Raw genomic sequence first — 22,830 nt, forward strand, 5'->3', positions numbered from 1 at the left:
TTATTTGTGTAGCTTAAAACCTAATATGCTTTGAAGCTAATAACTTTTCCAGCAAAGAATGACAGAGGTATCTGCAAAAATATGGGGGGGGGGGTGTTGATCAGGCTAGCGATGATATTTGTACATTAATTATACTTAATTGTGGACTGGATGAAGGTGTGTTCTTTCATTCTCATGTAATTGGCTGTGTTCTGTGTAAAACATGCCAACAACTAGAACAAACTGACAAAGTAATAATTTGTAACTTGAGACAATATGCTGTATATGATTTGCTTCTAGTAGTTCTGAGCAGATGAATAGAATCTGAGATATGTTTTTCGTATCACAAGATAATTTCAAAAATTGTGTTTTTTTAAAAAAATAATTAATAATGATTTACTATGGGGGGTTAACTAGAATGCCCATTTTAAGGAGAATTAGGGATAGAAAAATCGTATACTCTCCTGCCTTTGTTGTACAAACAAACTTAGTATTAGGAGTAATAAAACAGTCTCTGAGTTCATGCACTCATAGTAGACATGCAATCCTCAAACTATGCCTTCAGAATAAGAATTGAATACAAATCTTTGATTGATTTCCCACGAGCTTTGCTCCGCCCCCAGGCTTCTGTTTTCCTTGGAGAAAGTGATAGATTTCCCACTAGTTGCTCCACAGGCGCATTCTGAGCCACTGCAGCCTCCAATTCTCCGGGTGGCAACATAATCCTGAAAAAAACAGCATCTAAAAATGGCACAGGGAACTGGAGGTTGCCACGGCTCAAAATGCACCCATGGAGCAACTGATGGGAAATTGATTACTTGATCGAGAGGAGGGGGGGACAGAAGCCTCAGGGCGGAGCAACACTAGTGGGAAACTGGTCTTTCTTTTTGTGGCTTTAGCTACTATCCAGTGTAAGTGTAAAAAACCCGCAAGGAAAGTGTTGCTGTTCGTTTAACAACTCTTGTTTTTCTAACACCTCTCTATGTAGCCCCATATCTTGGGAGTCTTTGGCCTCACTTGCTTTGATGGCAACAGTTTTCTCCTCAGTTCACATTCTCTCCCTATATTCCTTTTGTCATCTTGTTTCTGTTGATGGACTCACAGAGTACCACTGAACACAAGATGTATGCTTTTAAGGGTATCCTAGCAACTAACCATTCTGGAGTCTGCTGTTTCCCTGAGCACGATCAAAGGAAGAATCACATCAGTACAGCAAGTCAGTAACAGAAAGGCATTCTGGTCTTCGGTTCTTAAAAATATAAGTTTGAATTTGGAATGTGTTAGCAATAGCTTTAGAAAACAAATGTACAAAGGGAAGAGAGAAGGATCTGGGCAGGCATAACTCCCTATCTTCCATGACAGATAATTAAATAATGAAAAATATTTTAAGTTGAATCATTTTGCCAGAGAATTGACGGTTCTGGGATGTCGATGTTGTTTGCACCTTGATTAAATAAGAGTGTCCTGTGTGTTTGGGACAGGTGCTTCTCCACCCTTTCTTTCCTATTCTTCATTCACTATCTACCTGTTATAAAGAATGGAAGTTATTGAAATCTCATTGGAGGAAATTGGCAGAGAGGAATACTATGAAACAGCAAACATTCTGTTAAAACTGCTGTTTTCCCAGCCCTTCTCCCCAAGAGCTAGCTTTCAACTTTTGAATACATAGAGGGTAGAGGCAAAGCAGGTTTCAGTTCCTGACCCCCACATGTTCGCACAAATTTCTGCATAGACCTTGCGTGTATATGACTCTCTCCAGGGGACCAGAGGCCCTAGAAGAGTTGGCTTCTTGATTTTATGTTTTATATGCACACTGTTGTACATGTGTAGGCTAGGGACTATACAAACATTCACTCAGATTTGTGGAAGGCAAATGTGAGGCCTTTCTGTACCCTCTCCCTAATGCATTCAAGTATATATTTACACAGGGCTAATAGAAAATATGTCAGCAGAATGATGCTTGAACCAGGGGCCATGTTTATCCTGGCATTTACTTCCTGCTATAAGAGGCACCAGGGCTGTTGAGCAGAGAGGGGGAAGCTATAGGCAGTTCCAGCCAGGATATTCATATATCCTCTTGACATGTGAAGTCAGGTGATACTAGCACCCATCATGTGCCTTCTGTCAGTTTGAGCACCTTCTTCCTAAGGGGAACTACATGGTTAATTATTTGCACACAGGCTATCAGCCATCTTCAAGTCCATGCACCTGTAGCCTTTATTTTTTTTTTTTGCCTGCTGAGACCTCTGTCTGCTGAGTATTTGGAAGTGATATCTGAGACTTCCTTACAGGGAACGGTAGATAGGATAGGTATACAACTTGGCTTTGCACCCAGCCTTCTTGAGTGGCAGCAGGACCAAGGACTTTGATCCAAACTAGATGTTTCTGCAGGCGCAAGAATTCCCGCTTACAAAGCACAATTCTCCTGCCTCTTCAGGGATCAGGGACCAGGAGCAAGATTTTAAGGTGGGCTGCCACGTGAGGGGGAATCATACGCTGTGACTGGAAATCATTGTACCTGAGGAAACCTTAATCTGAGTCGAACCTAATGTCTTCAATATGCTCTGTTGCTCACTAATAATTCTTTCTGAACTCTGTGTTGCTCATTTTATGGTCCCAAAAGACATACAGTGTTATGGAGGCAGACACATGATTAATCCTTCTTTGTCTGTGCTGCCAGTCTTACAACCAGAGCAGCTGAATCCTGTGGTGGGGGCCCTAGGTGCACTCATTTTATTAGAGGAGGCAGGCATTCAAGAGGGTGTTGGAATGAAGAACTCCACTGCCCTACATACCTGGAAGTGTTACTCAGCTAGAAGGCAATTTTAAGGAGGACACCTGGATTATCATGGGTGGCAAGATCCACCATTCTTCTTGTGTTGGCTGTTTGATTGTCACTATCCCATAGCTCTGTCCCTGGGGAAGAACAGGGCTGCCACAATGCTGCTGGTCATGGGAACAATATTTGTTATGCCCCTTTAGGGGCAGTCCACATATACAGTTTCAGTCTACATGTTGCCTTAAGTATGGATGCCTTGACAACCTTTGACTTGTTCATGTTACAGGTTTGCTGAAATTCAGTCCAGATCTCCTATTCCTCTCTCTCTCTCTGTGTTTTGATGCAACATCTTGTTTCTCCCCTCTCTTGACACTACTTGCATGGTTTTCTTTATCCTCACTTTATAGGTGCCCACAAAGAAACTGAAGAAATATGAGAGAGAGTATCAGATGATGCGAGAGAACCAGCTGCAACAGGAGGACCCTCTGGACAGATACAAGGTAATGAGGTACAAAGTATGCTGTCCTTTGGCTCAGTCACAGGAAAACAAACTACAGTTGTAGGTTAAAGACTGAATATATATATAGTACTAGTATGCTGCATATTGTAACTCATTAAAAATGGTTCCATTCAGGCACTTCACAGTTATTTGAAACATACATTTATAGTTTATTTAAAACCATTAAATGGGCACCTTGAAGCAGCCACATATAATGCTTTTATTCTTTCAGTTTATGTGTTTTTAGGTAACTGCTCTACAGTTGAGCTTTTCTGGGAAACTCCATGGGATGCAGAGAAAAACAGAGTGATTCTCCACTACTGACACACAAAGGAGAGAGTGCCTTTTGCTTTAAACAAAGCTGCAGGGAGCGTGGGGGCGGGGTCTACTACCCACAAACACATTTTGGAAGGTGGATGCTTCCAAGACCGGCAGAATAATTTTCTCTTTGTGTAATGCAAAACTTTCAGAAGCTTTGTTGGTGTTTGTGGCTGTTTTGATCCACAGAATGAGAGGCAGAATATGTGAATTTAGATCTAGTTGTTCAGTCACAATAAGCAAAGATAAAGTGAAAATCACTAGTAGGGTGAAGAAGCTTTATATATTTTTTTTATTATCTGCGCTCCGAGGTAGAGTACCTCAGAATGCAAGCTTGGAAGTCCAAGATGCAAATTTCACCCACAGCCATAAAATTTCACCTTCAGCCATAAACAAATTCAGTCATAAACTTACTGGGCAGCATAGGCAAGCCATTATTTTCCCAGATTTGGTTTTCCCATTTGTAATATGCTGATGCTCACACTTGCCCACCTTACAGGGCTGTTGTAAGGATTCTTGAGACAATGTTATGTGGACTGCTTTGAATACTTGAAATATGCCATTTAGATGTTAGATATTAGTTTGGAGGCTTTTATTTGTTCTAAAACATTAACTAATCTATTAAAATATTTCCCCAGTTTTTGTCACTATGGTCCTAATCCATATTTGGATTCCTAATTAGTTGATAAAAATACAAATCTACATTATCCATTATTTACTGAAATAAATAAATGGGACCCTCAAATGACATGAAAAGCAAAAGTTTTTATTACATTGATCTGAAGTGTAATGGGATTTTAGAATAATTGCAAGACAGTTTGACAGATATAAACAGTTGTCTATTAGTTGAGTTAAAAGCATTGATCAGAATTACTGGTACTATATGTTTCCACTGTTATTCAGGAGGGCCCCTCTGCTATATAGATACATTGAACAGCAGCCCATTTTTATACACTTGGATTTATTCAAGAGGCTTGACTATTTCAGATTAACTCTAAGCAACAGAAGAATACATGGTTTTATTCTTCCCTGCTTGTAACTCCTACAGATCCACAGAAGTTTTTCATTTTCTTTTAAACTAAATTAGTGAAAATGCTGAATGACTGGAAATGAGGTGAAAAGTTTGTGTTTTTTTAAAGTCATAGTATTCTCTGCTATGCTCACTTGATGTGGCCATATTATAAAAACGTATTTGGAGGCCTTCTTTAGGTTTTTCTACACTGAATGGTAATAGTTTCAGAATAGTCCTCTGCAACAAATCTAGCAGAGCATTTGCCTAGTTTATAAACAGGGAAGGAAATTGGCTCAAGGAAGTATCCAGTATGGCAGTTGTCTGCAGTGTGGCACAATAGGTATGAAAAATATTTCAGTATTTGTCACTAATCATATATAGTTTTATGTAATATATATATTGCCACCTTGAGAGTTCTAGGGAAGCCACGTTAGTGGTCTGTAAATTTTAAAACACATAACATAAAATAAAAGTGAGTCCTGTATTAAAAGGTGGATCTGAAAAACTTAATGGCTGCTGTTTTTCAGTATTGTTTTGAAATTACAGTAGTGTATTTATTATTATGGTTGACTGATGACTAGTTCTGAAAGTTGAAGAATCATACTGTACAGAAAAGTTCTTATGGCATGGTGACATGTTCTTGCATTAATGAAAAATCCCCCTTCAAGTCACATGATTATTAATCTTACTGGCTCATTATTCTTGTAATGGAAAAGTCCTGTTGCCTTTATAAGAGCTAGACAAGCTACTAATGAAATATCCAACTAAAGTTAGTCACACTTAAGCCCTGTGAAATTCAAAGCTGTAACTAATGTAATCCAAGTGATTTCAGTAAGACTCAGGCATGACAAACGTTAGTAAATTAAACAAAAATCCAGTAGCACTAACCACAATTATTTCAAAATGAGCGTTTGTAAGTTAGCCTTGAACTGTGTCCATTGCAGCCCTGGAGGAAAATATGTTGCACTTACCTGGAGGAAAATAGGTTTGCACTTGGTGTAAACACAACTAAGATCAGGCTTTTAGAAGCTGAACAAGTGGGAACCCACAAGGACTTGTGTGAGGCATCTCATTCCCCCCTCTCCCACTATTTCCTCTTTCCCTTTCCTGAAAGCCCCCGCAGACTCTCCCCTTTTCCTGCTTCCTTCTCTCTTTAGGGTTGCCAGCTCCAGGTTGGGAAATTCCTGGAAATCTGGGGGTAGAGCTTTGGGAGACAAGGTTTGGGGAGGAAAGTGACTTCAGGAGGGTATAATGTCATGGAATCCATTCTCCAAAGCAGCCATTTTCTTCAGGGGAATTGATCTCTTGTCGTCCAGAGATCTATTTTAATTCCAGGTGATCTCCAGCCACCACCTGGAAGCTGGCAACCTGAGTTTTCTTGGAAGAAATGGCTGGTTTGAAAGATGGGATCTGTGGCATTATAACCCTCTGAAGTCCCTCCCCACCCCAAAACCCATCCTCAGCAGGCTTCACCCCCCCAATCCCCAGGTGTTTCCTAACTTGGAGTTGGTAACTCTATCTTCTTCCCACCCAACAGCCAGCCTTTCTTTATCTGTCCCTCTATCTTAAGCTTTCCCTCCCACCACCAGCAGCCTCTGCCTAGGAAAACTGTTGGTCCAGGTGTATGATGCTGGCCTCCATATTCTCTCCCCTTCCCCTGCCTTATTCTCTCCTTCTCATCCATTCATACACCTTTTATTTATCTCCCATATCCAGCTATATTTATTATTTATTCAGCTTTACTGCATCTTTCTCCACAATGGGGAACAAAGCAGCTCACATAATTATCCTCTTCCCTTTTTTATCTGCACAGGTAGATTAGGCTGAAAGTATATGACTGTTCTAGAGGCGTCCCTTGAGTTTCCACAGCAAGATGGAGATTTGAACCTGGGTCTCCCAGACCCTGCTCTGAAGCTCTAACTGCTTCACTACACTGGCTTTCAGATAGGGTGACTGCTGTTGAAGCAAGTAGCCAAGCCTAGTTGAATCATACAAGTTGGGTGCTATCACATCACCCAGAGATTGCTTCCAGAATTTTTGCTCACAAGATTCCACAGCTTAGAGGGAACGTTGATTACAACTGAACTCCAGACGACAGAAACTGGTTCCCCTGAAGAAAATGGCTGCTTTGGAGGATGGATTCTGTGGCATTGTATCTACCTGAAGCCTCTCCTTCCCTCAACCCTGCCAGTTTGGTGTAGTGGTTAAGTGTGCGGAATCTTATCTGAGAAAGCCGGGTTTGATTCCCCACTCCTCCACTTGCAGCTGCTGGAATGGCCTTGGGTCAGCCATGGCTCTTGCCAGGGCTTTTTTTGTAGCAGGAACTCTTTTGCATATTAGGCCACACACCCCTGATGTAGCCAATCCTCCTGGAGCTTACAGTAGGCCCGGTACTAAGAGCCCTGTAAGCTCTTGGAGGATTGGCTACATCAGGGGTGTGTGCCCTAATATGCAAAGGAGTTCCTGCTACAAAAAAAGCCCTGGCTCTCGCAGGAGTTGTCCTTGAAAGGGCAGCTTCTGTGAGATCTCTCTCAGCCCCTCCTACCTCACAGGGTGTCTGTTGTGGGGGAAGAAGATAAAGGAGATTGTAAACTGCTCTGAGACTCTGATTCAGAGAGAAGGGCGGGGTATAAATCTACTGTCATCTTCTTCTTTCCTCATACTACTTCAAAATCTCCAGAAATTTCTCAACATGTAGCCAGCAACCTTAACTAGGCCTGGTCCCAATGATTATTCCTTCACAGGCTAAAACAGGCCTTGAGAGAACCCTTCCCTCTCCCCTCCCTTTTACTGGCAGAACCAAAACTAGGATCTGTGGTTGCCTAGCAACAGCTGCTGAGGGACTCCATTGCTTAATGCTACAGGGACTCCTTTTATCATTTGGGGATTTTTTAAATGCATTTTTTTAAGATTTCATATTTTTCTGCAAACATTGTTTTCTTTTCAGCTTTGCAGAAATAACTGTCTTGCCCATTCACAGCTCCGGTCATCTGATTTAAGTATCCAAAGATTTAGCCAACTTCTGATTTAAGTATCCAAAGATTTAGCCAACTTCGCTATTAGTATATCGATTTGTCTACTTTAAATTGTCTACCTCCATACAGACTTAATGTGTAACTTCAAGGACAATGGATAATATGAAGTTCTTGACCAAACAAATTATATGCATCAAAATTGTGCATAGGTTGCAACAGAAATGTGTATGTGTGTTTGTTTAGAAGTCATGCTAAATTAAACTGGACTTACTTCCAAATAAGTGTGCAGAAGATCCCACCTCAGAGCCCGCCAATCATTAAATTCTGGATTCTGCTACATTGAAAGGTCATGACAAATCTCTTTGCTCATGATGGGCGCATAAACCCTGCTTGTTGCCATGGTTTCACATTCTCCTCCCTCACAGGGTATGGTTGGAAGGCTTCAGTTGAAATCCAGTTTGCTGGGCCCCACAAACCAGGATTCTAAACTGGGATTAAACTGTAGTTTAGAATCCTAGTTTGTGGGGAGGACACCAAATTGACCAGGTACCTGTCTTGGTGCATCACAGCTAACTGGAGTTTGGCTAAACAGCTTTTTGAAACCAGGAAATCCTGAGTCATGTTCCGTATGCGAGGGAACGAGACCATATGAGCATGGACACAGGCCAGATCCATACCCATCATGAACAGAGGGTTTTTTTTATGATCCCTTAATGCAGTTTACTTATATGCTTGCTTGCAGTACTGACAAACCAATACAGCAGAAAGGAAATAGTGAGAAACAGCAGTTAGAATAATTGAGAAATGTATGTATTATGCAACATTATTTTTTTCTCACAATGAGTAGTGAAGTAATAATTGATTGCAAAGAAATATTTCAGTTATAATGGAAGTTCAGATATTTTCTTAGTAATGTATGTGTGTAAAGTACCATCCAATCACAGCCGATTTATAGGAACCCCATAGGGTTTTCAAGGCAAGAAACTAAGAGAGTTAGTTTGCCATTGCTTTCCTCTGTGTAGTGACCCAGGAATTTCTTGGTGGTCTCCCATCTAAATACTAACTAAGTCTGACCCTGCTTAGCTTCCAAGATCTGACTAGTTTGGGCTGGCCAGGGCCATACAGGTCATGGTGCCTTAGTAATATTACATTAGAAATTGTTTCATATTAGCCATCTCAATGCTTAATTTACTAAGACAATATGGGAAGAAAAATTACTGAATATCTTTAAAACAGCCTAAGTTTAACTGAAAGTAAATTAGAAATTTGCCAAGTTAAGGAATAGGATTCGGCAGAAGAAAACCCTGCATTAAAGAAAAAAGTAGGGAAAGAATATTCCCAGCCTCAATGAATTATATAGCTGTATTACAGTGGAAGTGAATGTTGGTGAATGTTGACAGACCGGGGCCCAGGAAATGTTTTTCTCAAACACATCATTGAATATTGACAATCATCTGAAAGTGTTAAGCTCCAAAAATGGGGGAGATAGATGTTTACAGACAAGGACGATATTTATCTGGAATTGTCAGCATTCACCAGATTTTGGATATTATGCTATAAAATATGTATTATGAAATAACCTGAGAATATTTGAGGGTATTAGCAGTCTTCAAGAACTTACTACCCCCGCCAAAAAAAAAAAGTCAGAAAGAAAAATGAAAAATGGCATGCATGCAGAAGGCAGGGGTTGGATCCAAAGAACTGAGTGGCACTCCACTGGCAGAACAGTGCCTCTTCCCTTCTTTTGCAGCCTCCAGAAAACTGCTCCCGGGGAAAGCATTTTTATTTGCAGCATGCAGAGAAGGCATATCTAAAGTGGGCTTTGGCTCCCAGATGGGAAACTTTTGAGTCCAGCCTCCTTTTACTGACTTGGTGGCAAAAGAATTCAATCTGTTCAATAAAATCATTGTGAGATTTAAGCATGCACAGCTCATGCAGGAAATTATGCTTGGTTTGAGAAACTTTCCACAGGAAACGGTGGAAAAGAGCAGCAAAGCATCATTGTAGATAAAAGGATTTCCAGCCCTTCCTGTCACACAAAATTAAGTCTATGAAACCATTTTTTTGCACCTAGTAATTTTTGCCTTATCCAGTAATGTGTCAGGTTCTTTCTTCTATGTTATGAAGTTGTGCACTTAACAGTGTGGGTGTCTATTTTTTTAAGAAATCCTTTGAATAAATGACATGTCAGCCTCATGCGACCATTAGTGCAAGCTGCTTTTGAAACTCTCCTCAGTTTCAAAAATGGCCTTTTCACATCACCTGTTTAAGAAACAGAAGTTGAAAGCCCCTGCTGGTGCCCAGAGTTAGCAATGTCTTGCATTTTAGAAGGTAGACTGTTCTGAGGCCAACTTCTCTGCTTACTTTACCTTCTAGCATCCTCTATAAAGTGAAGCAGGAAGCGACTTCTAACAAGCAAATCAGTGACTCCACTTAGAGCACTCTGGTTGTGCCTCAGAGGGCAGAGATGCTCATAGCTTAATTAAGGATAGCTGCTTATGAAGGCTCTGGAACATAGGTTTTGGGAGGCAGCGTCTTCAGAAATGGCAAATCCAGAACCAGAAGTTGTCATCCTTCCATGGAATGTACTTAGTATAGATCTGTGACTAAAACAACCAAGAAGCACAATGAGTGATCTAAATATTTCCCCCCTCTATGCTCTGGGTCATTTGCCAAGCTCTGCAAATGTGATTGTGAGGCCTGTTTTGCTAATAGAAAGGCTGGATATTCTACAATTTGACATCTGGAGCTTAAGAGAGGATGCCTAGCTCCCTCCATGCAAGTATACTGTCTATTCTATTAGCATTGGGTACCCCACCTGAATCTGCCCTTATTATAACTTCAGGGTTTGAATTTTTTAAACAGTTTTTCACAGTGAAAACTTGACAGTTTCTACTGCTAATATTTGTGTTTATTATTCCCTTTACATTATGCAACTAATCATAAAATTGCTAAATTATATTAATTAAGTCGATTCTAAAACCAGCTGTTATCTGGTAAAGTAGGCTACTGCAAAGCAAGTTCCATCCATAATTATTCAGTTAGCCTTCAAGGTGCAACAATGGTTGTTGTTTGTTTGCTGCTACAGACTGAAAGTCTGTTAGAATTATATGCGAGTGGCTGATTTTTCAGGAGATGCTAGTCAAGAAACCAGTTGTCTTCTCTGAAAGGTATCAGGTAGGAACTGAGAACCTATGTGAGATTATAGATCCTTTTCCAGGAATTGGAATATTGCAAGTTTTGATTTGCCAGTTCACATAGGAGTAGCTGGAGCTGTCCACTGATGTGTTATTGCGGAAAGGAGTATGAAACAGCCATTTTAAAGAACCATAACAATAAGCCAAAACAGCACATAATAGTAACACAATGCATAATGGAAAAATGGAATAATGGAATGGAAGAAGTAATTAGAGAGACCTCTCTTGGTGCTTATGCCAGTGTAGCTCCTGTGACATTAGAAAAGTGCTGTGCCACAGGGCTAGGCAAAATGACGGCTTCTTGGATAACTGCGCTCTGACCAGCTGTGGACCCCCAAGGAATAGTGAGGGAAGGGAAATTTGGAAATCCCATCCTAACCCCTAATCTCCTTCCTAGGAGTATCTAAAACTGACAGGGATATGAGCAGGCTGATTTCTCCTCCCCTTCCTTTTTCCCTTCATTGACACTTACCTATGCTCAATATTATGCCCCTTGCAAAACATATTTACTCTTCATTTTGGGGGTGGGGAGGTGGTCATTTACAGTATCATCCCCCCCTCCCGCAATCGTGGCCCCTTAAGTTGATAGAGCTCTCTCCTTTGTCTATGGGTGACCTGAATTGGCCACATAGGGGGCAGACCATTAACAATTAGAATGATGGGGGGGGGGTGAAATCAAAAAGCCAGAGGAGGGATATTTAACCGTTTGCCTGTCTCCCATTTTTCTGCTCCAGATCTCTCTCACCCACCCTCCATTTACGTGTCTCTTCACAGGATTTGAAACATTTTTGTCCTCACAAACACGTTTGAAATCTTTCAGTCAAAGAAACTGTTGAGAGGACACTGTTTAGAATGCAGAACTGAACGACAAGGAAGGCGTAGGCATTCCTTCTTTGCTTTCACCCTCCATCCGTGCTTAGGGTTGCCAGCCTCCAGGTGGGATCTTGAGGTCTCCCATAATTGGGAGCCACTCGCGGGAAGGGCGGGATATAAATCATGAATAAATAAAATAAATAAAATAATTACAGTTGATCTCCGGACTACAGAGATCAGTTCCTCTTCAGAAAATGGCAGTTTTGGGTAGTGGACTCTGTGGTCTTATATCCCACCAAGGTTCCTTCCCTCCCAGGCTCCATCCCCCAAATCTCCAGGAGTTGGCATCCGTTGCTGCTTTTCTTTTTTAAAAAGGGAATTGGATGTCTAATATAGACATTTACATGTAATGACCTCTTCATTTGGGGCACCATTTGTGAGAAGGTGGCACACTCTTGAACAGTTCAGGCTCTTGAAGATGCTCAAGACATACAAGTTGACATACAGTTCTTGGGGTTTTTAAATTGGAGAACGAGCTGTGTTTCAGGTTACATATTAAAATTATATACATGAGCTTGCAGAAGACAATAGGAAAAACTGATTAGAAAATACTCTTAATTTGATTTAGTATGCTTTCTAGTGTGGTAGAGTGGAGGATAAATTGGATTCAGTTCTCAGAGATGATTGGTTTGTTTCATTTCACTGGAGCTCACACAGGAGGATTTAGTGCCCTGTGCCCTGTAGCTGGATTTCCTGACTTGGAATCAAAATGTCTTGGGCTAGCCCTCTGCAGCCCACTTAATTCTGAGGAACTTACTTTGGCTTAATTGGGTTAGGGATTGGCATATCAGTCTGTTTTGGTTGTTCAGAATATGGAGAACCCAGTAATTTCTAATGTGCCAGGGCATTTCTGCTGATTTCTTGAATGAAGGATAAGAAGGAAAATAGTGGTTGTTAAGTGCCATTTTTTCTTTTCAAGAACTGACTCTCTGGAAGAGTTGTCTTTTTAAATTACGCCTAGCAACAGACAACACAGTGGAAAAAACTGTGTGCTCCATAAAATTCCTAGGCTAACTTTAGCTTTTACAACCTAGTGATGCAGATGGTTTTCAGTCATTTGTCTTGCATTTATACTTTCTCTTTGGGACTGATTCCATACCAGCTGACATACAGGAATCTGACACTATTCCTCTTATTCCTGTTATCCTTCTGCCCTTCCTTTAAGGAGCTGAGGGTGATATAGGTGGTGGCCCTCCCCCATGTTATCTTCTCAACAACTTTGAGGTGTTTCAAGATCATATCAATTCAAAGGGGGGGGGGGTGGAGACCTGCTCTCAAGTCTAACCATACCCACCACGCTAGTATACTGTTCTCATTTTTAAACTTAATATTTATTCTTTTTTACTCGCTTTTAAAAATATCCTCTTATTAAAGAAGGTCATTGTGCAAATATCTGCTCTGTTGCAATGAAATATGACAATGAAGATGTTTGGCAAGGTGCTTGACACATTGAGTCATACTGGGCTTTAGGAACAACAATGAAATCAGCTTGTCTAATCAGCCTAATATGTCCATCTTGCATGCTGGAAAGGGATGGTTGAGGGTGGAGTTTAGGGCATTACCAGCTTTCCTAAGTTGGAACTTGCCTTCTGGCTTCAAACTTCTTTCCAGCTGCTTTAATAGCTTGAAATTGGAATAAGTTGCTGATTTTTTTAAAAAAAGAACCAAGTCAACTTCCACTCCACCGCAGCAGAACTGACAACTTGAGACTTTATTTACTTCCTGATTTTTGCTTGCTGGTATTTAAAGTTCACTGGATTACCTCCCCCATCTCTCTCTCTCTCTCTCAAATTTATATATATGATTGAAAACAGTAGTTGCCCTGTGACTTTGGTGGAGGTAAGTTTGATCTATGTGTATCTTGTTGTATTTTATATAGTCCTCTCTGTTTGGGGAATGCAGTGTCCTCCTGAGCAGCTGAAAACAAGAGTCTCCCCCACTGCATGCCGTCTCATTGCTGCTGCAAAGACCTACAAGTTGGGTCTTTGGGGTGTAACAGTTACAGTCAGTAGGGTTATAGCGGTGTGGGGCATTGCTAGAGGAAGTCTTTGTTTACATCTAAGGCTAGGCTTGCCTGGATATGAAAGTCTGCTTCCAGAGTGTGTTATACCTAAAATTGAATCTGAAATTTCCCTAGAGGCCACAAAAACGATCCTGCTTGTTCCCTATTATGCATAATAACTTAGTGCCTTTTCCTCTGAGATTCTCAGTGTTTCTCAGGATTTAAGTGTTCTGTTTGTTGCTTCCAGGAGAAGGGCTGAGTCTAATATGACAATATTATCTCTTGCAAGAAGTGAAGAACTATATTAGAATTGGTTCCTAGACTTTTTATTTAGAGAACAAAGAGGGAAACAGCAGCTTGATAGAGACTATCAGGTAGAAAACAGGAACATACTAGACTTCCGAACTTGCATTGCAGTCGTTTCCTGTAATAGATAAGAAACGTTAGTGTTTAAATTTGGCAAACAGTTTTATGACAAGTGGGGAGGACACTGCACTTCCTTCCATACTGCTTGCTTGCCCACTTGTCTGTGATGATAAAGCCAGGGTCTCCAGCTCACATGTGTGCTTCTTGCTTTGCGGACACCAAAGCTTTTGGCGAGCACATAGCAAAAGATATAGAGCAAACACAGTTGTTTAGGCTGGGCAGCTGTCTTGGAAAGCTGCAAAAAAAAATTAAAAAAACCAATTAGTTGTCTTTCTACCAGCTTACTTCAAGATGTACCCATAGTCATTTACACTGAATTTAGTCTGGTGGTTTTGTTTCTTTCTTTTTAAATCTGAGCAGAAGAGTTACCAAGTTGAATCCTTTTTCTGTCTCCCACTTTGGTGGAATGGTAGGATAACCTATCCTTCAAAGACATCAAGGCAGCATGACATAACCCCCCCCCCCCAGTTTTATCCTTGCAACACTTTTATGAGGTAGGTTAGGCTGAATGGCCCAAGAGCATCAATTGAGTTTTAGGACTGAAAGGTGGAGGGGATTTGAACCCGGGTCTCCCTGATCTAGGGAGTGCACTACTACATTGTGTTGGCTCTCCTTTTCTGCCCTGTCAGCTAGCTTCATTGAAGGAACTAGTCTATCTTTTGCACTATAGTAAAAAATACAGAACTTGTGGCTTCCTTGTACACAGAAGTAGTTATTTCACATGTAGTGCAGCATACCTACATACTGAGTTACACCTTACACATATCTGAAGTTCTCGTGTTGGTTCCAGATACTACAATTGTACTTCTTCCAGCATATTATGCTGGGAATGGCTGTAGCGCCATTCCTTTGCAGTCTGAGTATAAATGTAGTGAATCTAGAACTTTGATATTCCTTTTAATGACATGAAACCTCTTGTTTCAAATGTGCTTTCTTCCGAGTTGCTCAGAGGTATTGTTGTTGGATCATTCATGAGTTGTAAGAGCTCTATGAGAGGGAAAAGATCACTTCCAGTCATAATTTCAGCATTAAGACTGTGCCAAAACTAAGTGGCAAACCAAACATAATAACTATATATGAAAATTAGGAAATAGAAAGTGGGAGACAGAATTTAAGAAATTTGTTTGGAATCCTGATTGGGATGTTTAAAGACAGTCTCTGTATGAGGGAAATAAGTCTGCCTATCAGTTTCTCTGAATTTTCAGCTTTTCTTTTTCTTTAAAAAAAAAACTTCACTAAAAAGTCATTAAAAAAATTCCATTATAGAGAATTTGAGTCTTAGGTGAGCATAGCTTTCACACTTTTGTTTATATAGTTTCTGGCTTCCACACAATTCTGCTTTGGTATTTAGCTACAGCTACCCATGTAGGACAATCAATAGTGTATATTTATGCAGCTGCTACAGTTCATCCCTCATAATTATATTCTGATTTCCGTCGTGTCCCCCCCCCCCCGGTGTCCTGGCATTTACAGATTTATTTAGGAAATTAATTTCTTTACTTTTCTGCACAATGGGGATCCAAAGCAACTTACAGACACATCAAAAAAAATTATAAAGTACAAAATTAGCTAGTGCATCCATGTCCAGTGATTTCCATTTCCTTTGGATTGTGCTTCAGCAGACATGCTGCTTTTCCATTTGTATCCCCTCTCAACGGATTTCATGTTGCATACACATGAATTTCAGAAATAGCTAAAAGAACGTGTACAAATCATTCAAGTTTATTTAATTTGAAAGTAGGAGTTAATAAGATACAGTTCACTGGGATGTTTAAAAGGCATAAGACAAAAAGAGCCAGATTAAATTTTCGTAATCATTGCCACCTTAACACTGTATCTTGCATGTTAGATTTTATCCTCAGCCCATTTTCTTCTAATGATTATCTCAAAGTGTGGGATAGATTTTTTCCTCTCTTCTGCAAGAAAGGTGTGGAATAGATTTTTCTTTCTCTTTCTCACTGTGTTCCTTGAGCCTCACACTTAAATAACCACCTATAGCATAGCATTACAGGAACTGAAGTGGCAATACTAATTCCTGAGGTACACTTGAAGGAGTGATGTGTTTTCCTTTCACCTAAACAGGACAGGTCAGATGAGGTTTTGAAACTGCTGCACTGCTGGCTTAATTCACTCTTGAAGCAGCTTAAAGGAGCAATCTTGTCCTCCTTGTATCACTCGCTCTCTTCTGAGTTTTGCACAACCAAATAAATTTCACTTCTCTCCATCTTGCTCAGTATTGGCTAACTTCCCTTCTCTCCCCCCCCCCCCCTTGGTCTCTTTCTTTTTTTCCCGCAGAAGGAGAACCGCAGGCTTCAGGAAGCCAGCATGAGGCTTGAGCAAGAGAATGATGACCTTGCGCATGAACTTGTAACAAGCAAAATCGCTCTACGAAATGACTTGGACCAGGTGAAAAAAGCCTCTCTCCTCAACCGAGCATCAGCTGAACTCCTGTGCAGGAAGCAACTGGAGTGCAGAGCTCAAAGCAATAATTATGGTCCCCAAGATTTTTGGCATCCATGAGCTGCTAGGTTGGAGGGAGGAGAGGGAGTTGGTTATAATGGTAAACAGGATGTCGTTGTGCTGTCTGGGTGCCACCGCAAATATATAATAATTACTCCCTGTTTAATTGCTGATTGGATAGAGCAGATGTTTAGGTTGGAAAATGTTAGCAATAAGGGGCAGAATATAAGTTTGCAAGCAGTTTTGTAAGCCAGAACCAGAATATAATTTTGAGCACCATTTTTGTCAGAGAGAGAGAAGTACTTCAGAGCTGTGGTAGAGTATGGAGCAGAGCTTTGAAGCACATGAGAAAAGTCTCTTTGGGCTGTGTGCATATTGCCTTCTACCTTCTGGGATCCTTGTAAAAATTAAACAATGGGTGAACAGTGTTTATGCCTATAGGAAAACATTTTATAAGTATAAGCAAGGCTTTTTGCAAAGAAAAAGCCCAGCATGAACTAATTTGCATATTAGCCCACACCCCCTGATGTCACCATGGTTTCACACAGGGCTTTTTGCGTAGAGAAGGCCCGGAAGGAACTAATTTGCATATTAGGCCACACAGCCCTGACACCAAGCTAGCCGGAACTGCGTTCCTGCTATTAAAAGATAAAGAAGCCCTGAGTATAAATTATTATCGCTGTTACCTGCAGGCTGAATAATATTCTTTTGTGTGCAGCTCTGTGCACCCCCCCCCCCGCTATTGTTAACTTAGGAGAAAAGTATATGCTTCTGTACATTCAATTTCAATGTGTGCTGGTTCCCCAGTAAGTGATTTTTGTCAGAAGGGAATTCCATGAATTTCCTTGCACCCAGATTAAAGAGAAGAACAGTATCATAATAGGGGCATGAGAGAGGGTCTGCTGTAGCCAGGAGTCTTTTGTCAAGTCCAGGAATTTTGTAACTATTCAGTAACAAGTCTATTTGTTAGCTTCCTATCTATGAAACTTGGTTTAAGCTCAGAGGAATGATATCTCTGTAAAGAAAGGGATTAGATCTATGCTATATGAAGTTTGTGAAAGGAGAATCTTGTAAAAAGACTAGCATGTTCCATCAATACAAATGGCACCTGTGTAATTTCCCAGTGTGTAACTGTTAACTGCAGATGAAGAAGTGGGAATTCTGTCTCCTGGTCCAGTGTTTCTGTTCACAAAAGTACATCCTGATGTTTGATGTTCGTTATTGATTGAAGAACTGGACTGTAAAGGATCAGTTCTCTCCACACAGAAACATACACATGGCTACAGCTTTCCGCACATCATTAAGGGAGCCTGCCTTCCAGCTTGGAAAGGATGACTCCTTACTAAGGTTGAGCTAATTGGATCACTGTGGATGATTGCAAAATATAATTAGATTGGGCGTTAGCAATCTAAACAGTATCACCACTCCCTCTGACTGCTCATCAGATCAAATCCATTCTAGTGGACTTCCAGGGAGCAGTGTGACCAAGCTAGAGTCAGCCTCAGTACTGGCACAGAGATCACTTTTTAAATGCTTTGATCATTGTTGAGAGTGTACAAGTCTCCAGTACCAGGCTTAGAAAAGACAGTCAGAAACTTAAGTACTTGGGCTCATTTTTGCTTGCCTTCTGGGCTCTGTGTCTTGATCCAGGTACTCATGACGGCTAGCCTTAAATGTCTGGGGTGGCCAAATGTCTGAGCAGGGGTGGCCAAACTGTGGCTCTTGAAGCCCCCACCATCCCTCAGCTGACTTGGAGATGGTTTTGTCTCTTTAAATCACTTTTCCACATCCAGCCAGCTAGAAGCTTGGAGAACGCATTTAAAGTTAACGTTGCTTTCTTTCCACTTCTCCCTCCCCCTCCATTCTATTTGCCTGTCTGCCTTCCTGTCTTGCAGCTCTCAAGCATCTGACATTCATGTCTTGTGGCTCTCAAACGTCTGACATTTATTCTGTGTACCTCTGACATTAAGCAAGTTTGGCCACCCCTGCTCCAGAGTCTGCTGTCTCCATATTGCTGGAGTGGAAAAGTGGGTAAAGGAAGAGCAGGGGGTGAGGCAAGCCGTAGGCCATTCCTTCTTACATCTCCACCCTTAGAGTTCTGTTTTGGTGAAGTTCACAAACTGCTATGGAAGATCTTTGGACTGAATGCCAAGGAGCAGAGAAGGATTAGATTCTAAATGAGATGGATGCATGGGCGTCTGCTCATCTGTTCATCCCCAAGTGTCGGTCTTGTAAAGCTGAGCCCTTCCTTAAATTCTCAGGCTGAAGACAAGGCGGATGTTCTGAACAAGGAATTGCTACTTACAAAGCAGAAACTAGTGGAGACTGAAGAGGAGAAACGGAAACAGGAAGAAGAAACAGCCCAGGTAGAACTCTTCCTCAATGTGCGTGTGGGATTTTAGCAATCTGTGTGCAAAGCACTTAAATGTGTAATGCATCAGTGGGAAAAATAGAATGGTAGCTAAACATATATCAAAGAGCTAGACAGTCACATCACAGGTCCCCACTACAAAACAAGGTGATCTCAGCAGGCTGCTGCTTTGGGGAGTTTGCATGTTGGAAAGATACTAGCGATTCAGGGGAGATAATCCATTGAGAATATATGGAAATGCTTTTTTTGCAGATTCCATTCACTGCAATGAGGCTTCCCCTGGAGAAGTTCCCGGGGGATTGTGCCTCATGTTAACAAGAGGAAGTGCCTTTTGGGAATGTTTGAGTCAAACTTGTGCTTGAAGCTGGTTTCTTTGGTTTGTCTGAAGAGTATGAAGCCATACACATTTCAGTTGCCTGCAAAAAGGTTAATACACAAGATCACTTCTATTCCAGAAACAAACAGACAACGTGTCTTGAACTGTGGAGCTGTGCAGCTCCAGTACGCAGTTTCATACTCTGTGATTAGAATCATTACTGCGCGCACACTCAGAAAGGAGGGGATAGATATGCCTCTAGTTTTGACTACATAAACAGGTGAATAAATAATGGTACTAGTTTTACACATGTAACCTCAAAACGCTTCAGGGACATAGCAGTCTTGGATTAGCAGATCTACTCGCCTACTCCAGAAGTGTACTTCTCTTTGGGGATATGGCAGGGACCTTGAAATGGGATTAGGGCCTTCCTGAGATTTCATTTCCATCATGCTCTGTGACTTTTGAGAATTGGGAAAAGCACTCTGCTTGCTTTCGTACCCTTAGCTTGAATTATAAGACCATCGTGCTACTCCATCCTGTTAATAGGGTCTTTGGAGGGTCTGGTGTAGGCCATCCCTAGTCCTAGAGAACAAAATGTATAACTGGAGGTGGGAAAGCCTGTTTGACGAGAACTTCCAGATTTTTTCCCTACAATTGTAGTTGAAGACCAGAGAGCCCCGTGGCACAGAGTGGTAAAGCTGCAGTACTGCAGTCGAAGCTCTGCTCACAACCTGAGTTCGATCCCAGCAGAAGCTGGATTCAGGTAGCCGGCTTAAGATTGACTCAGCCTTCCATCCTTCCAAGGTTGGTAAAATGAGTACCCAGCTTGCTGGGGGGAAAGCGTAGATGACTGGGGAAGGCAATGGCAAACCAACCCGTAAAAAGTCTTTCGTGAAAACGTTGTGAAAGCAACGTCACCCCAGAGTCGGAAACGACTGGTGCTTGCACAGGGGACTACCTTTACCTTTTAGTTGAAGACCATTCTGTGCCATGATTACTGCATTTGGGTGGAAAGTATTGCATTGTGTATCACAATCTGGAGGACATAATTTACAGTATTACCCAAATGAGAAATTGCTATGCCCTCAAAAATGATCAGGCTTGACCTAGGAATTAAGATTTCTTGCAAAGACTTCCTAAGAAGTGGGAATTTGTAATATACAACAGTAGCTGTATTGTAGATTAAAGATGTGTTCAAGAGAAGGATTGTTTGCTTGATCGCTGAGACATTTGTTCACTCTTAGTATTAATGCTTTCTCTCCTATGTGTAGCTGAAAGAAATCTTCAGAAAACAGCTGGAGAAGGCAGAATCTGAAATAAAGAAGACTGCTGCCATTATTGCAGAATATAAACAAGTAACATGTTTTGATTTGCTTATTAATCTTTCAACTGACCTTCCGAGTATGTTTAACCTTGTGAAGAATAACTCTGGGTTAGAGTATTTATACTGTTTACAAGCAGCTTTACAAATTACAATCTTCCAATTTCCAAGGATAAAAATGTAAGCCACCTCCCAGCACAATCCAGTAAAAGGCATGTTTTCTCCATTACTCATGTCTGTTGGCCTTAAGTTTTAAGCCAATTATAATTGGTTTGTCACATCCTTTGCCTCATTAAAGGCGCATATCCTCAGTGCTGATTTGTAGAGTTTAATAATCAGCCTTGCATATATTCCTTAAGTGATCTGTCAGCAAATTATTGCCTTGTGTCGATGCCTTGTGTGTTCAGATTCCTTTTTCTTTGAAAAGGAAAGCAAGTATCTTGTTATTTCTTCCTAGATTTGTTCCCAGCTGAGTAGCAGGCTGGAGAAACAGCAGACTGCCAGTAAAGAGGAACTGGAGGTTGTGAAGGTAATAACATGTCACTAACACGGAAAAGTCAGACGTTGTTGACAATTGTCCTGATACAAGTTGGTAAACTGGCTTTCATAGGCGGTCAAGGTAGAGTTCCAGAATCAACCACTGGCATGTAACAGAAATACATTTGAGGGTCTATAGAGGATGTACATGAGCTACTTAATTTGAGAGACGACATTCAGGAGCTCTTTCCTATAGTATCATACCATGATGGAGGCAAGGGCCAGTGGTTGCCTCCTTAACATACCACTATGATAATTATACTTATCTTACATTGGGATGTTCAGGCTTTCCACTGGTGAGCTTCCCTACCTTTTACAGTTGTAGAGATGCAAGTGTGGCTGGTCGCAGTGCTGCAGAGTTTTGTAAAGTTGCACCTGCTTTAAACTGTCCATTCATATCCTAAAGCTGAAAGACTGACCATCTCCCTACGTTGGCCTTGGTAGATCTATGATATTTCCTTTAATGCTGCAACAGCAAAAGCCATTTGTATTCTCTCATAGATTAAAATGGTGGCGTTCCATCTAATTCTCAAGAAAGAGGAAGCAACAGTTTCCAAATTCCCCAGCATCTTTCTTTTTCTGGGGCCAACAGGGTAGTGCAGTCTCATTTGTTGATAGTCTTCTCTATGAGTTTTAGTATCTCGTCCATAAAAGGTTTCTCACAGAGCTGTTCTGCCACAGCAGGCTCAAGCTCACTCTGTCCCATTTTTATTAAGTATAGCAGGGAAATGATTGTGAACTAATAACTCTTCCGTAGCATTACTTGCCCTAAAAAGAAAGTGTGAAATTGCTGGGGGGTTTTATCGTTGCCTTTTCTGGAATAGGGATCCAAAAGAGAATCTAGGAGAGCTAGAGGAGAAGTGGGTGATGACCAGGCATGGCGCTTTCAGTAGTGGCAGCCACCTGTGATACTAGCCTGGTGCCTACTCTATTTTTCTTGAGATGCCAGGTCCAAATACTACTTTTTTCACCCAAGCTCTTAACTAAGGGGTTGATCTTTTAAATTGTTTTTTTATGCACTGTTTCTAGCCTCAAGACTTTGTGAGGAACATTTATACTGCTTAATGTTTTATGCTGTTTTATGCTTTTGTGGGAGAGGTGGTGCTAATCTAGGCTCCAGGTTTTAATGCTTGGTATATTTCAATGGGTTTTTGTTTTTAAGATTTTCTCTTGTTTTGTGAAGCAAATTAATGCCTGTGATGAAATGGTAGCCAGTGACATAGAAAGGCCCTGTACTCCTGGCTGCTCTGGAAGATGGCAGAATTGCTCTCTCTTTGTTTATTAACAGAGGAGAGGAGAGGGGTAGAATTGCCCCTTGCATTCTGTGCTGGCTTAAAGTGAAACCTGAACTGAGTGTACCCCATTGACATTCTCATTCCTTGCCCTTGTTAGGCAGAGGATAGCTCAGTTCTCACCTCAGTGTGCAGTATCAATCTGGGGTAACCTCCTTCTCCTAGCTGGCCCTGTCACTGGACAGAAAAGCAACCAAACTCCTCCCACCCCCGCCACTTAGAAATGTGTGATCTTGCTGTTCAAAATATGTGCATTTGGGACAAATTTATATTAATAATCAAAATTACAAGTAGCCTTGTCAAGAGGTCTGGATGGAGGAACACAACGATTTATTAAGCATTAACCCTCCCCCCATTATATTTGATTTAATAATAAATAAAAGCAAACACAAGTCATGTAATGGAGTAACTTGTGACAAATGGCATTCTGGAAAGGTGATGTTGAAGGGACTCAGAAAGTATGGCAAGAA

At 41.1% G+C, this 22,830-nt stretch overlaps 1 protein-coding gene and 1 long non-coding RNA gene across 7 annotated transcripts in view; both read left to right on the forward strand.

The window, feature by feature from the left end:
• RABGAP1L (RAB GTPase activating protein 1 like) overlaps window positions 1–22,830 on the forward strand; it is a 218,662-nt gene that overhangs the window by 190,208 nt on the left and 5,624 nt on the right. For 3 of the 6 annotated variants that reach the window (XM_060232466.1, XM_060232468.1, XM_060232469.1), the window contains 5 exons: window positions 3,166–3,258; window positions 16,356–16,466; window positions 18,782–18,886; window positions 20,482–20,565; window positions 20,989–21,060. In XM_060232466.1, coding sequence (XP_060088449.1) covers window positions 3,166–3,258; window positions 16,356–16,466; window positions 18,782–18,886; window positions 20,482–20,565; window positions 20,989–21,060 — 465 coding nt within the window. Of the gene's footprint in view, window positions 1–3,165; window positions 3,259–3,489; window positions 3,767–13,056; window positions 13,472–16,355; window positions 16,467–18,781; window positions 18,887–20,481; window positions 20,566–20,988; window positions 21,061–22,830 lie in introns of those variants that run through there. The other 3 variants (XM_060232470.1, XM_060232467.1, XM_060232471.1) reach the window with 3 other exon arrangements.
• LOC132567690 (uncharacterized) lies at window positions 15,801–16,284 on the forward strand. The gene is made up of 2 exons (XR_009555114.1): window positions 15,801–15,904; window positions 16,143–16,284. It is a non-coding gene; the product is annotated as an uncharacterized LOC132567690 (long non-coding RNA).

This window comes from Heteronotia binoei, chromosome 2 (genome assembly GCF_032191835.1).
Source record: "Heteronotia binoei isolate CCM8104 ecotype False Entrance Well chromosome 2, APGP_CSIRO_Hbin_v1, whole genome shotgun sequence".
Taxonomy (NCBI): Eukaryota; Metazoa; Chordata; class Lepidosauria; order Squamata; family Gekkonidae; genus Heteronotia; species Heteronotia binoei.